Source organism: Panulirus ornatus, chromosome 28 (assembly GCF_036320965.1).
Source record: "Panulirus ornatus isolate Po-2019 chromosome 28, ASM3632096v1, whole genome shotgun sequence".
Taxonomy (NCBI): domain Eukaryota; kingdom Metazoa; phylum Arthropoda; class Malacostraca; order Decapoda; family Palinuridae; genus Panulirus; species Panulirus ornatus.
In genome coordinates this window covers 5,935,832-5,950,275 of record NC_092251.1, presented here as the reverse complement: position 1 = coordinate 5,950,275, position 14,444 = coordinate 5,935,832, and the positions used below count along the sequence as shown (strand labels likewise).

The window sequence follows — 14,444 nt, the reverse complement described above, 5'->3', positions numbered from 1 at the left end:
TCGCTTCGCTGGCCGGCCTCCCCTTCATCACTTGCTGACCTCGACACTTTAATTCTCTTTCTCTCTCCATCTGAGTCATCAAACCAGGCGTTTCCTCAAGTGTACCAACACTTGTTACACAGAGCGAACATTGCCTCCATGTTTGGCAGCCGCCGGCTCCACCAGCAGTAGAATATTTGGCTAAATGAGAAATAAATTCTCGACGTATTTGCTCCTAGTCAGCACTGTACGCCTTGAACGATCTGAGTCTCTCTCTCTCTCTCTCTCTCTCTCTCTCTCTCTCTCTCTCTCTCTCTCTCTCTCTCTCTCTCTCTCTCTCTCTCTCTCTCTCTCTCTCCATTTCATTTATAACACCCTTGTTGGACATCGAGGTAAGACATTCGTTAAATTGGTTCATATGAATCAGGTAATTATCGTCATGATTATCACCCTAAATTTACGTAGCCTGTGTTCATTATGGTTTACAAATGTATTCGAATTTAGTGACGCGTGTTTTACATTATTCTTCACAAATTTGTAGTTAGAAATATTTTTTGTCGCATAATTTTCGTCTTTTATTTGAAATCTGAGATAATTGAAACTCTATGTAGAAAGCACAGCAGGATTTTCATTCATTTGCTCGCGTGTTAGAAAATTCAGAGGAAGGACTAGCTTGGGTTATGTGCGGAGGCCAGACTTTTGTGGATCTTAAAAGAGTTCGTGTAAGCATCCATAATGAGAATAATCAAGTGCAGAACATATCCTGAGGTTGATTATACCAGAAAGACGATCATGTGTGTCGCTTTGTTAAGCGGTTGTGGAGAGGTGGGTAATAATGCTCTGCAGGATTCGGCCACTGGCAGTGGTTGAGGGTGTGGTACGCTTTTACAGGCGTGACGAATACATGAGAACTGAGTCGTCACCTGGCCACAGACAGTGTCGCATGCACGTCAGCGGTCGTTTAGACGTCACGTCACGTCACCCAAGAACGTCTCATTACCCAAGACACACCCGGTCTACCAAGACGGGTCGTCGTAAACGTCTATCGTAGACGTCTATCGTAGACGTCTGACCATCCAAAACCTGGTTCTCTCTCTCTCTCTCTCTCTCTATCTCTCTCTCTCTCTCTCTCTCTCTCTCTCTCTCATGCCTCTCCCAGCCTGGGATGGGTGCCGGTGCCAACAAGACCCGCGGAGGGCCTCCAGGGAGAGCGGCTGGGACCTGTGCCAACGCTGTCCACTGCCCGCCTGACTCCACCACTCCAGTCCGACCTTCATCTCCTAATGACCACACACACACACCTGGTGACGGGTCCTGCATTCCTGTCCTCCTGCGTGCGTGTGTGTGTGTGTGTGTGTGTGTGTGTGTGTGTGTGTAGCTCCTAATCTTGCTATGTTTCCTTGCCCATCGCTCCTCCCAAACCCCACCACACCCCGTCATTGATCAAAGACAAACACGGTGGCTGTAGATGGTTTCATAAGAGATATTTATAGACCAGAACGTTTCACAAGACACATCTGTACCCTCCAGTGTTGTTCAACCGGGGTTCCGCGAGAATTCTTTATGGGTTCCTCGATATTTCGTAATGATAAGAAAATGTTTACGTAAGTCCAGCAGTTCGTGACACACACACACACACACACACACACACACACACACACACACATATACATATATATATATATATATATATATATATATATATATATATATATATATATATATATATATATATGGAGCTTCCCTAACTTGAGCTTGGTGACTGTGTTGCTGCAAAATTGGTCGTGAAGGTCAGAAATTTTGCTCAGAGAACATGAGAGAAGATCGGGGTTCCAGAAAATATGAGGTTGCATATAGGTTCCCTAATTCAGGAGGAAGGGGAGGAGGTTGTAAAGACAAAGAGTTACAGCGTTTCGTGAAACAAGTGCGAAAGATTAGGTTGTTTCGTGACACAGATTCGAAGACTAGGGATTACTTCGTGAGACAAATCCAAAGACAGTAGATTATGTCTTTGGAAAAATCCATAGACTCAAAATTGCTTCGTTATATGAATCGGAAGACGCTAGATTGCTGCGTTAGAGAACCTAAAGAGTCAATATTGCTTCGTTATATGAATCGGAAGACGCTAGATTGCTGCGTTAGAGAACCTAAAGAGTCAGTATTGCTTCGTTATATGAATCGGAAGACGCTAGATTGCTGTGGTAGAGAACCCAAAGAGTCAATATTACTTCGTTAAGAAATTATGAAGACACTAGATCGCTTCGTTAGAAAATTGTGAACGTTAGATTATTTTGTTAGGAAAATCCCAGGATGTCCTTTGTAATCACCAATTTGTAATTGCGTCAGGTATGATCCGCTTGTAATTACCTACATGTATATGATCGATAGTGCTTCTGAAATCGCAATATTATTTTGATATTTGTTGGTAACTGATGCTAAAAGGAGGCAAATGACAGGTGGGCGAGTGGAGCCAGCGCATGACGCATGAGGCAAATGACAGGTGGGCAAGTGGAGCCAGCGCATGACGCATGAGGCAAATGACAGGTGGGCAAGTGGAGCCAGCGCATGACGCATGTGAATGACAGGCTGCTCATGACGAACGTCATCAGGGCTCAGCTAACAGCGATGATCCTCTCTAGTGACGGTAATGACCAGTTATGACTATCCGCGATGTGTCATGATGATGACAGTGACGTCACATGATGGCATCATTGGCGTCGCTTCATGACGTCAGTGGTGCCCCAATATGACGTCAATATTGCGCCACCGTGACGTCGGTGATGTTCAAGTATAACGTACGTCACCCACAGCATTGGTTGCCTTCGTCTGTCTTGCCGACGAAGAAAACGTTTTCCTAAAACAGTATTAAAAAAGAAAATATTCACCACACGTTTGCTGTTCTTTGATTACCACCGCAGTCATATATATTGTGTTATCTGCAAAGTGATTATCGCCATCATAAATGTAATAATAGTAACTATTACAATGATAATAATAATAATAATTATTCATAGTTATCATTGTTATCTGCAAAGTGATTATCGCCATCATGAATATAATGATAATAACTATTACAATGACAATAATAATAATGATTATTATTATTATTATTATTAGTATTATCTTTATTGTTATTTATATTTATATATATATCTAAATATATATTTAAATATATATTTATATTTATATATATTTATATTTATATTTATTTGTATTTATTTCATATTTGAATATATATTCATATTTAGATATATTTTTTTTATTTATTTTATATATATTCAAATATATATATTTGAATATAGTTTTTTATTGTTATCATCGCTATTATTATTATTATTATTATCATTATTATTTCCGACCATATGTACTTCCCTACTTGCCCTGTATGGGGAGGGAGTTTTTACACTCGAGGGGACCCCATCTCTTGACCATTATTCACTATCATATTGCATCTTGAATTTAAATATGCTCTCTACATTAATTACGTCCTCAGTTGTTGTGTGTGTGTGTGTGTGTGTGTGTCAAGTTGGTCGACCTTGTACACCATCGCAGTCATCGCTTACCCCACCGTCAGCCCCCAACCTCCAGTCCCGTCCACTTCAAGGGCTTCATCTCTCTCTCTCTCTCTCTCTCTCTCTCTCTCTCTCTCTCTCTCCTTCTTCTTCTTCTTCTTCTTCTTCTTCTTCTTCTTACAATGCTAACTGATGTTACGCTTGCATTACGTTACGTACATTTCCTCCGTGTGACGTGAAACAGCTTTATCTATATACGATCTTGTGTGTGTGTGTGTGTGTGTGTGTGTGTGTGTGTTCGTACCGCTGGATGGTGCTGCAGTGACCTCGCACATGTCATATTGACCTGATACTTTACAAATAGCCTCAGACCGACCTCAGAGCAACCCGATATCCGTACAGTCGATCTCAGAGCAGCCCGATATCTTTTACAGGCGATCTCAGACTGACCCGATATCTTTACAGTCTCAAGCCGATCATCATCTCCCCAGATGACGTGTGGTTACACCTGTTGTCAACACAGGTCAACTGATATGTATTATCATCTTCCAAGGTCATCCCAGACTCCCCTGAATATTCCCGTCGATAACCCTACCACTGATCCAGCATCTACCTAAATGATTTTTGAGTGACGTGATTTTCATTAAGGTAGAGGCGGGTGTGTGCATCAGGGCTTGAGAGAGAGAGAGAGAGAGAGAGAGAGAGAGAGAGAGAGAGAGAGAGAGAGAGAATTTGGGCAAGATTTCTCGACGAGGGTTTTTAAGCCAAGTCAGCTGTACTTGTGAGGTGAGCGGGTGTACAGTATGATTCCTACTTAGTTCCTCAGAGCTTGTAAATCGCTTGGAGAAGTTAGCGCTGCGAACAGGTAAACTTCTACTCAGGCTAATGTTAAAGTTAGCCTACAAGAGAAACTTTTTTCGTGGTCATTAGCAACATTCTCCATCTGAAACCAAGCTGTTTTTATCAGAAGCTCAAACCAGATATTTCAGCATTATTGTTTTGGTTGCGTGAACCCCGGGGGCGTTGCGTGGTGTCGATGTTGAGGGAGGAGTACTAGGCCTCCACCTGTAGGCTTCGTGGTCTGAGGAGCTGATGTTGTAATGGGCTGGTGGAGTGAGGAGGTAGTCTCGTGAGTGACCTACTCTCTAGCGCCTGTGGGGCTTCGGCAAGATCACGGTCAACTTAGGTCAAGCCAGGGACTCGCCTCTGCCTTCACAGAGGGCCTCTTTCTACTGGCTTAAGGCCTTCTCCTCTTCCCCACTCAACTTCTTCCTCTTGTCATCGCTAAGGTGTTGACCCACACTGAATATTTGTCCGTGTTCGCTTGACGGCGCTGCTAACGTAGAAGGAGGGCGGCACTCCACGGTTGTCGCCGGGACGACAGCGGCGTCGGCGGCCGCCGCCTCACCGTCCAGTGGCACCAGGGGCTTTGGCAGCGGTCGCGTTGCCCTCATGAACCAGGAATGTGAGTGTGGTCTTGTGTAACAGTGCGTATGAGGACTTGCGTATTGTGTGTGTGTGTGTGTGTGTGTGTGTGTCATCACATTTTCAGCGGGGTCTTCACCCGGTCTGTTGGCGCAACACCAGCGGGTAAACGACTCTTCACGTCTTCCTCTCCCTCCCCTCACTATCACCGCCGCTTATGAGAACATGACTATATGAAGATGAAGTTCGGGGGGAGAGAGTAGTGTCGTGGGACGGCGTCGGCGATCAGCGGCAGGAGGAGCGGCCCGGACCACGGCGACCGCTGGCCGGAGCACCACCGTCCCACCAGACGACCCTCGGGACACCTCGGGGTAACCTCCCTGGTGAGGTGCTCCCAGGCCACATCCTGCAGGATAACATCCTCTGCACACACATCCTACCGCACTTACTTAACTCATTCCTTGTTAAGTATCTCAAATGAGCTCATGACATTATGGCTCTAAAGCCAGGGGCGTGTGTTGGACCACCGATATGTGAGATAGACAGGGTTAAATATGAGTGTGTGTGTGTGTGTGTGTGTGTGTGTGTGTGTGCTCAGTACCTCATGGTTCTGTAGATAAGATACGATCGGACACTTGTCAGTCTACGATAGAAAGAGGAACATGATAATTGTACATAATGGAAAGGTTAAAGAGAGAGACGGAGAGAAGAGTTATCTTGGGTAGCAATATCATCTGTCGGCTAATTTTGATGGTTGTTTCAAACGACCGTGAGGCCTCGCGGATGAACCCGTTATCTGATAATGGCTGACGGCTTAAGATAAGACTGTGCAACTTTTCTCCTTCGACCCTACAAAAAATGAGTAATTAGACTTGTTTTTGTGTGTTTCTTCTTTCAGACAAAGCTACAGCGTGTAACACGATGCATGGCCGTATCTCTCCATGACAGTTAGTGTTCAAAGATGCAACGTTTAACGACATATATAAGAGTCTGTCGTTGTGGCCGTTATTTTCAAAGCTACAGCGTTCCAAGATAACATGACGGGCGTTTTTCCTTATGGGCGTTATGACGTTTAAGTTCCGGGATGACTAGAATGAACTCATTTCGAAGTGGTCTTAACGAACGTAGCGAGTTATGATGCTGCCCAGCCCAGACGTTTCATGAGTGGAGTAGTCAGTAGTGGGACGGGATGGATGACGTACACTGAGCGATGTGACGTAGTGCGTGACGCGACGTGACGGGTGACGCCGGGAGGACTGCTGAACACACACAGGCCGTAACGACCTGTCATTTCGCCAGGTACGAGAGGGTTAGGCCGCAGACACCGACACAGACACAAAGGCACATAAATGACAGACAGAGAAGGACCGTCACACACACACACACACACACACACACACACCTTGCCTGGTGTCACCCAAACACTAGTTCCCCGCCATCGTAGGGGTAGGTCAAGTAATACCAATTTTGGTTGCTCGATAACACCGTTTTTTACACAGAAAGATAAGCTGGCTTGTGTGAGAGAGGAGGAGGAGGAGGAGGACAGAGAGTGTGTGCCCAGTACAGGGCTGCAAGCGTACCATTGCTCGGTGTAGTGTGGGAACAAGCAGAGAGGTGGAACCAGAACCACTGCCGGCATAATAACAGTTGTAAATTACCGGTCTTGGTGACGAACGGACGGACGGACGGTCGGGTCGTGCTCTGTGAGTCTTGATTGCTGTTAGTGAGAAACAAGGTCGTTTGCGACGGGTTGTATTGACCCGCCGCAGTGTAACAGGTCGTGAATACACACACACACACACACGGGTCTCCGTCGTGAAATGGTTATGGTTAGTGTTACTGACCATGAGTAAGCACAGGCCTGCCCGTGGTCGGGCCCGCATGTATATATGGTCAGGATATATGCCCTCCCGCCGAAATCTGTTCGCAGATGTGGCCAAGATCATGAGGGAAGTGAAGGTCGGGGGATGGCATAAACTTATAAGAGGACCTAAGACCTCTTATGGACGAATCAGAATCTGAGTAAATGTAATGCGATGAAAATGGGATGGCAGTGATAGAAGGCCTCGATATGAATAGCATTCTAACAGGAAGTAAAGTGCAGGAGTCTGTGTGTGAGAGAGAGAGAGAGACTTGGGTGTTGACATTCATAACTTAATCTGTCACTAAAGACGTTGACATCATCATCACCTCACCCAACAACACAGTCCCTCCTTTGGAGAGGACTTAAGAAGACCAACTGGTCAGAAAATAGGTAAACTGTATCGACGTTCATGGAGAGAGAAAATGTTCAGCGAGGTGTTCACATCCTACATGAGACCAAAGCTGGAATATGCTTCTCAAGATTCGTCGCCGCACCTAAAGAAGCCTCTAAATAGCTACTAAAAAAAAGTCGATCGAGAGGAGGGCGATCATAATGGTTCTAGATTTAAGGGAGCTGAGTTACAGAGGAAGACTAGAGCCTGTAAGATAACCAACTATGGAAGGGAGAAGAGTGAGAGGTGATGGCATCACATCCTTCAAGTTTCAAAACCACGATAATGACATAAACAATGAATAGTTCTTCGAAGGACGGAGGGGCTAGAACAACCGGAGGCCATAACATGATATTAAGCAAGAAACGTAAAAAAAAAAGAAAGATGTAGAAGTGATTTTATGGTATAAGAGTATTGAATGAATGGGAATAAACTGCTTAAGGAGATAGTGAATACTGACAGTAGACAGAAACTTCATATTAGTGATGATATAGGTGGTTTTTAGTAAAAGTATTGATGATATAGGTGGTTTTTAGACCAGGGGCCCCATGAAAGTACAACTCCTCCTCCCCCGTATAGCACAAACAGGTAATTCAACACTCATACAGTTGTTTCCCTAACGTTGGAAAGATGTGGCCACAAACAAAAGGATAAAGACGAGTCATCATTCTCGACCGTTATGTAGGTTGATTATCATAAATCCCTATCTTCTCGTCCCTCTAACTATGAACTAGTAATCACCTACGAACTCTCCACGCAGGTGCTTGGTGCTTAGAAACACTATTAGACACTGCGTGATGACCCTGACGCACAAAGTTAGCCTGATCTGTCAGGAGGAGTAGACGATAAGTAAGGAGGGGCAGTGAAGATAATCGCTATCTGTATAATCCAGATAATCAGGAGTCTTATCTTCCAAAGTTATTTTTGTCGTAATTTGGTTTAAACTCTTCGTGAATAATGTAGATGAATGTTGTTATCAGGTCATTCATTCTCACATTTAGGGGCTGCGTACATTATATATATATATATATATATATATATATATATATATATATATATATATATATATATATATATATATATATATATATATATATATAAGCAAATAGTACACAAGTAGCGAATGTACTTAAGGAAACAGAAAATAACAAGAGTCAAGCGCTTTCGTATAATTCCATCGTCGGGAGTGAGTACATACAGACATAACAAGAATCTAATCCACCAGCGGCCACTGTGAGGGGGAGGTGGGGCTGGCGAATGAATTAAGAAACAAGTGAAGGGGGGGTTAGGGCACAGGTCACCCTCGACGACCTCACTTATCTCACAAGCTTGATCTGTTCTGAATGAGCAGCTTTACCCCAAGTGTGGGAATGCTGGAGTGGCTAATTTTGCTGAGCGGAGGAAGTAGTTTGTACACAGAAGCTGATGTTGTGACCAGACGGCGGGCGAACCTCGTCATGTGACTTGGTAAATACGTCATTCGTGTCGGATTTAAAGATGTACACTCTCAGGAATATATGGGAGGTGAGTTTGAATGGAGAAAAACTGGAGGAAGTGAAGTGTTTTAGATATCTGGGAGTGGATCTGTCAGCGGATGGAACCATGGAAGCGGAAGTGGATCATAGGGTGGGGGAGGGGGCGAAAATTTTGGGAGCCTTGAAAAATGTGTGGAAGTCGAGAACATTATCTCGGAAAGCAAAAATGGGTATGTTTGAAGGAATAGTGGTTCCAACAATGTTGTATGGTTGCGAGGCGTGGGCTATGGATAGAGTTGTGCGCAGGAGGATGGATGTGCTGGAAATGAGATGTTTGAGGACAATGTGTGGTGTGAGGTGGTTTGATCGAGTAAGTAACGTAAGGGTAAGAGATATATATATATATATATATATATATATATATATATATATATATATATATATGTATATATATATATATATATATATATATATATATATATATATATATATATATATATATATATATATATATATATATATATATATATATATATATCATGATTTCACAGTTGTTCACTGTTCCCTGGTTTAGCTATGTTGCCACCGGAACAAAAGGAGCAATGGCCTCGTGTTCTGACATCCATCTCTTTACCTTTCATGTTTAACGTATCGAAACCAGAGTCCACCATCCACGGTCATGTCCCAGTTCCATGGTTTCCCCTGACCACTTCACATGTCCTGGCTCAGGTGTGGTCACATGTCCTGGCTCAGGTCAGCGACAACAGTTCGCCCCCCATATACCACATCGCTCCAGTTTGCTGTATCCGAAGTACGCTACTCACACTCCAGAATGTTCTGGCCCCGGAACCTCAAAGCATATTTCTATCCATCCGTCTCCCTCTCAGTCCTCCCCTACATTCTTCCACATGGATCGACTCTGACAGGTGTTCTTCACTCATCCTCTCCATATGTCCAAACCATGTGACCGCACACACACACACACACACACACACACACACACACACACGCACACACACACACACACATACTAACTCTACTATCGTTGTTGATCCAGTATACACGCCAACCTATACGTCCTCAATCTATAAAAAAGATATATCAGGATATATCAGGGCGGGGGAGAGAGATTAGCCGGGCAAAACACCGGGTGGCAGGTGTGACCTGGCTTACACAAGACCTTGCGGTTATGGGAATAGAGTAAGAATTCAAGCTGAGAAAAATAGAAAAAAGAAAGGAGGCACATTCCTTAGGTTCAACTACGAAGGTGACGAAGAAAAACTAAGTCCAACAGTACTGACGAGATGACCATTAGGAGCAGGGGTAGGGGAAATTATAACAGAACCCCTCCTCAGAAAATTGATAAGTGAATTACTGCATAATACACACGTGAAAATTCTTGACAGCTGACACGTCCCAAAGCCTTAGATTCTTCTCTTTATGGACACAGTCATGTAGTATCTAACTGTAGTAATTAACAAGGTAAGATGACACTTATTACCCGGTGATCATTGATCGAATCTGAATAATGTAATCGAGCTGAATAATCATTTAGTGGCCTTCAATTGAAGGGTCAGAAATTAATCTCTGTAAGGATCATTTGAATCGAGTAGACTTGATCGTATGTGGTGAAGAGACGTTCCTGATTGTCATAGTATAAAAAAGAAGTCAAACAACATGATGAGTATGAGACGCATGACACTTTACAGTTCATGAGTGACATGATCTCTACCCTTCAGCTTCACCCACAACCCCCTCCGTCATGTTTACGTATTGGACAGTCCTCATCCCCAGTTGAGCACGACGGTACGACCCTTGAATATGACTGTACGACCCGACCTTGACCACCATAGCCTGGTATTTGACCTGAACCGTGAGGGTCCGACCAAATGGCCCTCTTGCTCAGGGGTCGTACCGTCATAAGACAACAAATTGCTTCAACAACTACATGGAGGTGGGTCGATAGTGGGTGCCTCACCTTGACTTATTGTACGAATGATAACAGGAACATAGTCACACACACACACACACACACACACACACACACATACACACACCAATATGATTTGAGCCAATGTCGTGAACTGTGTCCCCGGGAGAAGACAAGCACCGTGACAGCGTCTTGGGAAGTGTTTCCCCCGCCTAGTGTTGTCTTTAGGTTCTCTGGGGTGGGGGTGGGCGGGAGGGATTCGTTCAGGTGAAGGTGGTGGTCATAAGACCGCCAGCAGGTGCCTCTCCTGCTGCCCCCGTGAGGTGTAACAATAAGGGGTAACAACAAGGCCCCCATCTGGGGTCAGCGTAAGTGGAAGGAGCTTGTGCGGCACACCAAGGCCTCCAGCTGGGCAGGGGTGAGGCATTACTACGTCAGGAATCTCCCCTACTGAGACAGGCGAGGGGCGGCAACACCTACTGGTGAGGAACAGGTGAGGTGGTCCAGAGGAATACATGCTTATGAGGACAGGTGAAGAAGGGAGCAATGCCTGGTGAGGCGGGTGAGGACAAGTGTGGGGGTAGCAACACCCACTGGTGAGGACAGGTGTTAGGGGTGGAAAAACGGACAGGTGAGGACATTAGGGGAGCGGAGGAGCACCTACTGCTGTGGGTAGGTGTTGTGGCTGGACCAACACCTACAGGTAATTACAGGTGAGGGGAACTGAAGGGTGACCCAACCTTCACCTTAGGAAACAATCCGAGTAACAAAGTCATAAGCAAATTGTTTGTCACCTCACACTGAAAAATAATACTCTGAACTGGTCTTAATCGTATGCATATACGTGTTCACATGTATCAACAGGACCCCACTCGGCAGCACCTGAGAGAGTGTGTAGTTGGTCTGGGACAGAGGAGAGTTGCATCAGTACATGTGGCATACCTTAGCCACATATCCCTGGGGACAACATGGTAGGGACAGCATGGTAATATAACTGCATTAACATTTCATATCCCCGGGCAGGGGTGAGGAGAAGGGTATAAGAAACATTTTCAATTGGACAACCCTGTCTTTGCTTACCAGTGAAACACAATGATATGAAGTGGGACGAGCGATCCATTTGCAACATGCCCGTATATATACAAAGTTTATGTCGGACACTTCTCACACCGATTCACACTATCCCAGACTATTTCGTTATTATCTTTTGTGCTATTTTTTTTTTTTTTGCCAATAAATATATGGAAACAATGAAATAATTTGGAATAGAGAGAAGCGTCGTGAGAATAATCGTATATTAGTTAACTGAGCTGGGGAAAGGGGGAGGGGACCGATGTTGTAGGTTGTAAGTGTTGTAGATGAGGGGGGGGAAGGGATGGTTGTAGTGGGAGGGTCAGCTGTGTGGCTTGGCACAGCGTGACAACCAGTTACAAACATGACACAGCAGAGTGCCGTGAGAACAGCGTGAAGTCTGAATAGTCTAAATTTTACGGTTCGAAAAATGAAAGTGAAGCACATATACAGTTCATGGTAATAGTTGTGTACAGCGTTATTCTTTTGTCAAGAGTGCGTCAGCCGGTACCGTACACTACCTGCCGGGCGACGGCGCTCACTTCTGACGGCGTCGGGTGTAGGAGGCACCGCCGTGCCCCTGGGGTAGTGGGCAGGGGTGGTGTGGCCGCGCCGTCCGAACCACAGGCCTCCCGATGATTGTCGCCAGGATGATGGGTGAGGGGGAGAGCTGGGCACAGGCGGCCGGCACACAGCCCACCGGCTCGTCCAAGAGATAGTTCACAGCCGGACGAGTGGAAGCGGCAGCTCTCGTGTAAGGTGTCGTCGGGTCTAGCACGACGGGGCGCACAGAACGGACCAGCCCAGTGAGCTGCCCTTGCTTCTACTGAACCCGGAGCCCTCCTGACGCGGCTGCTGTTGGTACTCTGGGCGACATGGTCACATGGAGTACAGCTCCTGCCCTCCAGGAGTGTCTTGCGGTTGTTGTGGTGGCGGTGGCTGCTGCTGCTGCAGTTGCCGTCGTAAGGAGTCCACTTCTCTTGCCGCTTTCTCCAGTTGCTTCTTCAGGTTCTCCATGTCATGCCTGAGGGAGGCGTTCTCAGACTTGCACATGCTCATCTGCTGGCTGACGCGGTTGGCCTCCGCTTGGATGCGTTGGTTCTCCGTCTGCAGCGTCCTGTTGATGTTTTCCAGCTCCATCTTGTAGTTCTGCCGCTTGGTGCGGCAGCTTTGGGCGTACCCGCGATTCTTTAGGGTCCGCCGCTTCTGCTTAAACTTCGTCTGGAGTTCCTTGGGCATGTTGTGGAGGCGTCGGTTGAGCTCTCGCACCGAGAGCGAGACCAGCTCATCGTCCGAGATGAAGACAGAGCCGCCGTGGTGGGGTAGGGACTGAAGACCCATCTGGCAGGCGGACTGCTGTTCTACGGAGCCCTTGGTGTTGGGTGCCAGGGGGTTGAGTGGGTGCCGCTGTTGGCCCACGCTCGCCTCCCACTTGCGGTCCAGCATCCATGACTGCGTCTCCAGCTGCTCGCCGCCGCACTGTGGCCCGGGTCGCAAGTCCAGCGGTTCGTGCATGTAGCGGTTGTAAGACCACATCTCCTCCATCAGGGTGTGTTGTGGCACCCCCTGGAAATGAGGCGAGGGCGGGAGGGAGCCGTTAGTGGGCGAGGACCCCGGCGGCGTCTCTGGCGGTGTCTGTGGCTTGACCTGCGGCGTGGGCACTCCGGTGATGGAGCCCGGGTGGTGGTGGTGGTGATGGTGGTGGTTCATCCAGGCGCCGGCTGGGCCCATGTTGGGCATGTGGGGGGTCATCATGTGGGAGGAGACCCGGCCCATGCCCATGCCCCCCATGCCATAGATGTCCTTGTGTTCCTTCACGCCCATGACGTCCTCCAGCGGCTCCAGCATGAAGTCCGCCACGTACTCGCTGGCCAGACTCTCGTCCGTCATTTTGGGGTTTGCATTACACGTGTTAAGACCCAGGAGGAAAGCGTTGTGGTCCGCGAGGTTGGTCGCCGGCTGCCGGAACCCCGACACTGACCCTGCCACCGTGTCTGGCACTGTCCCTGGCACTTCCCCTGGCACTGTCTCTGCCACCTGGTCCCTCCGCGCGGCGCACTACGCATCACCAGTCAACACATCCCCGTCACTCACTGCCAGTCCTCACCTCACAATGATATCCGAACGTATGTCCCACAAGAATCCATATATATATAGCAACCGACTGTGTATCTCTGTGGGGACAGTTCAAGCACTGGGCGGTGTCCTTGTGAGGGGCGGCGGGTCACCCTGCGACCTGGCCCTCTGCCACACCTGCGGGTATCAGGAGGGAGGGAGAGGGGGGGCGCTCTCTAGCACCTCGATCTCTACACGTGTTCGGCCCCCGACTACTGCCGAGTCGAAGTCACTAGCGACGATGGCGTGCTCGCCTGGCTGCAACCAACAGCTTCTTTCGTTCGTGGCTTTGTGCCGAATCGAGTCGAGGTGACACTGTGGTCACTGTCGGTCGGGGAGTAGTGATGGTGACTGCGGTGCCAAGCCGGGCGCCGTCCGCCCTGCGCAGCTTCCCGCCTCGTGACGTCATTATGACCTTCAATCAGACCTCAAAACCTGAGACTAAAGCATTACGGCCAATCCTGGGGTATAGCTGTCTCGTATCAACCACTGCCATTCATCATGGCTTAACTAAACGATATAGAAAAAAATCCCTACAGTATTCGTAGTTAAACAAGGAGAATAAAAACATAAGAAAAAGGATATATTGCACTGACAGAAGGGCGGAGCGAGAGCGTTGGAGGCGCGGTGATTGGGCGAGGGGCGTGGCTGGGCGTGGCCGGGCCTGTGCTGGGGGGCGCGC

General features: G+C 47.2%; 1 protein-coding gene across 1 annotated transcript; it reads right to left on the bottom strand.

Moving 5' to 3' along the window:
- Nucleotides 1-9,164: 9,164 nt before the first annotated feature.
- LOC139757789 (uncharacterized) lies at nucleotides 9,165-14,135 on the bottom strand. Its single transcript, XM_071678601.1, has one exon. The coding sequence runs from the start codon at nucleotides 13,535-13,537 to the stop codon at nucleotides 12,527-12,529; it is 1,011 nt and encodes a 336-aa protein (XP_071534702.1). The 5' UTR covers nucleotides 13,538-14,135; the 3' UTR covers nucleotides 9,165-12,526.
- Nucleotides 14,136-14,444: the final 309 nt, after the last annotated feature.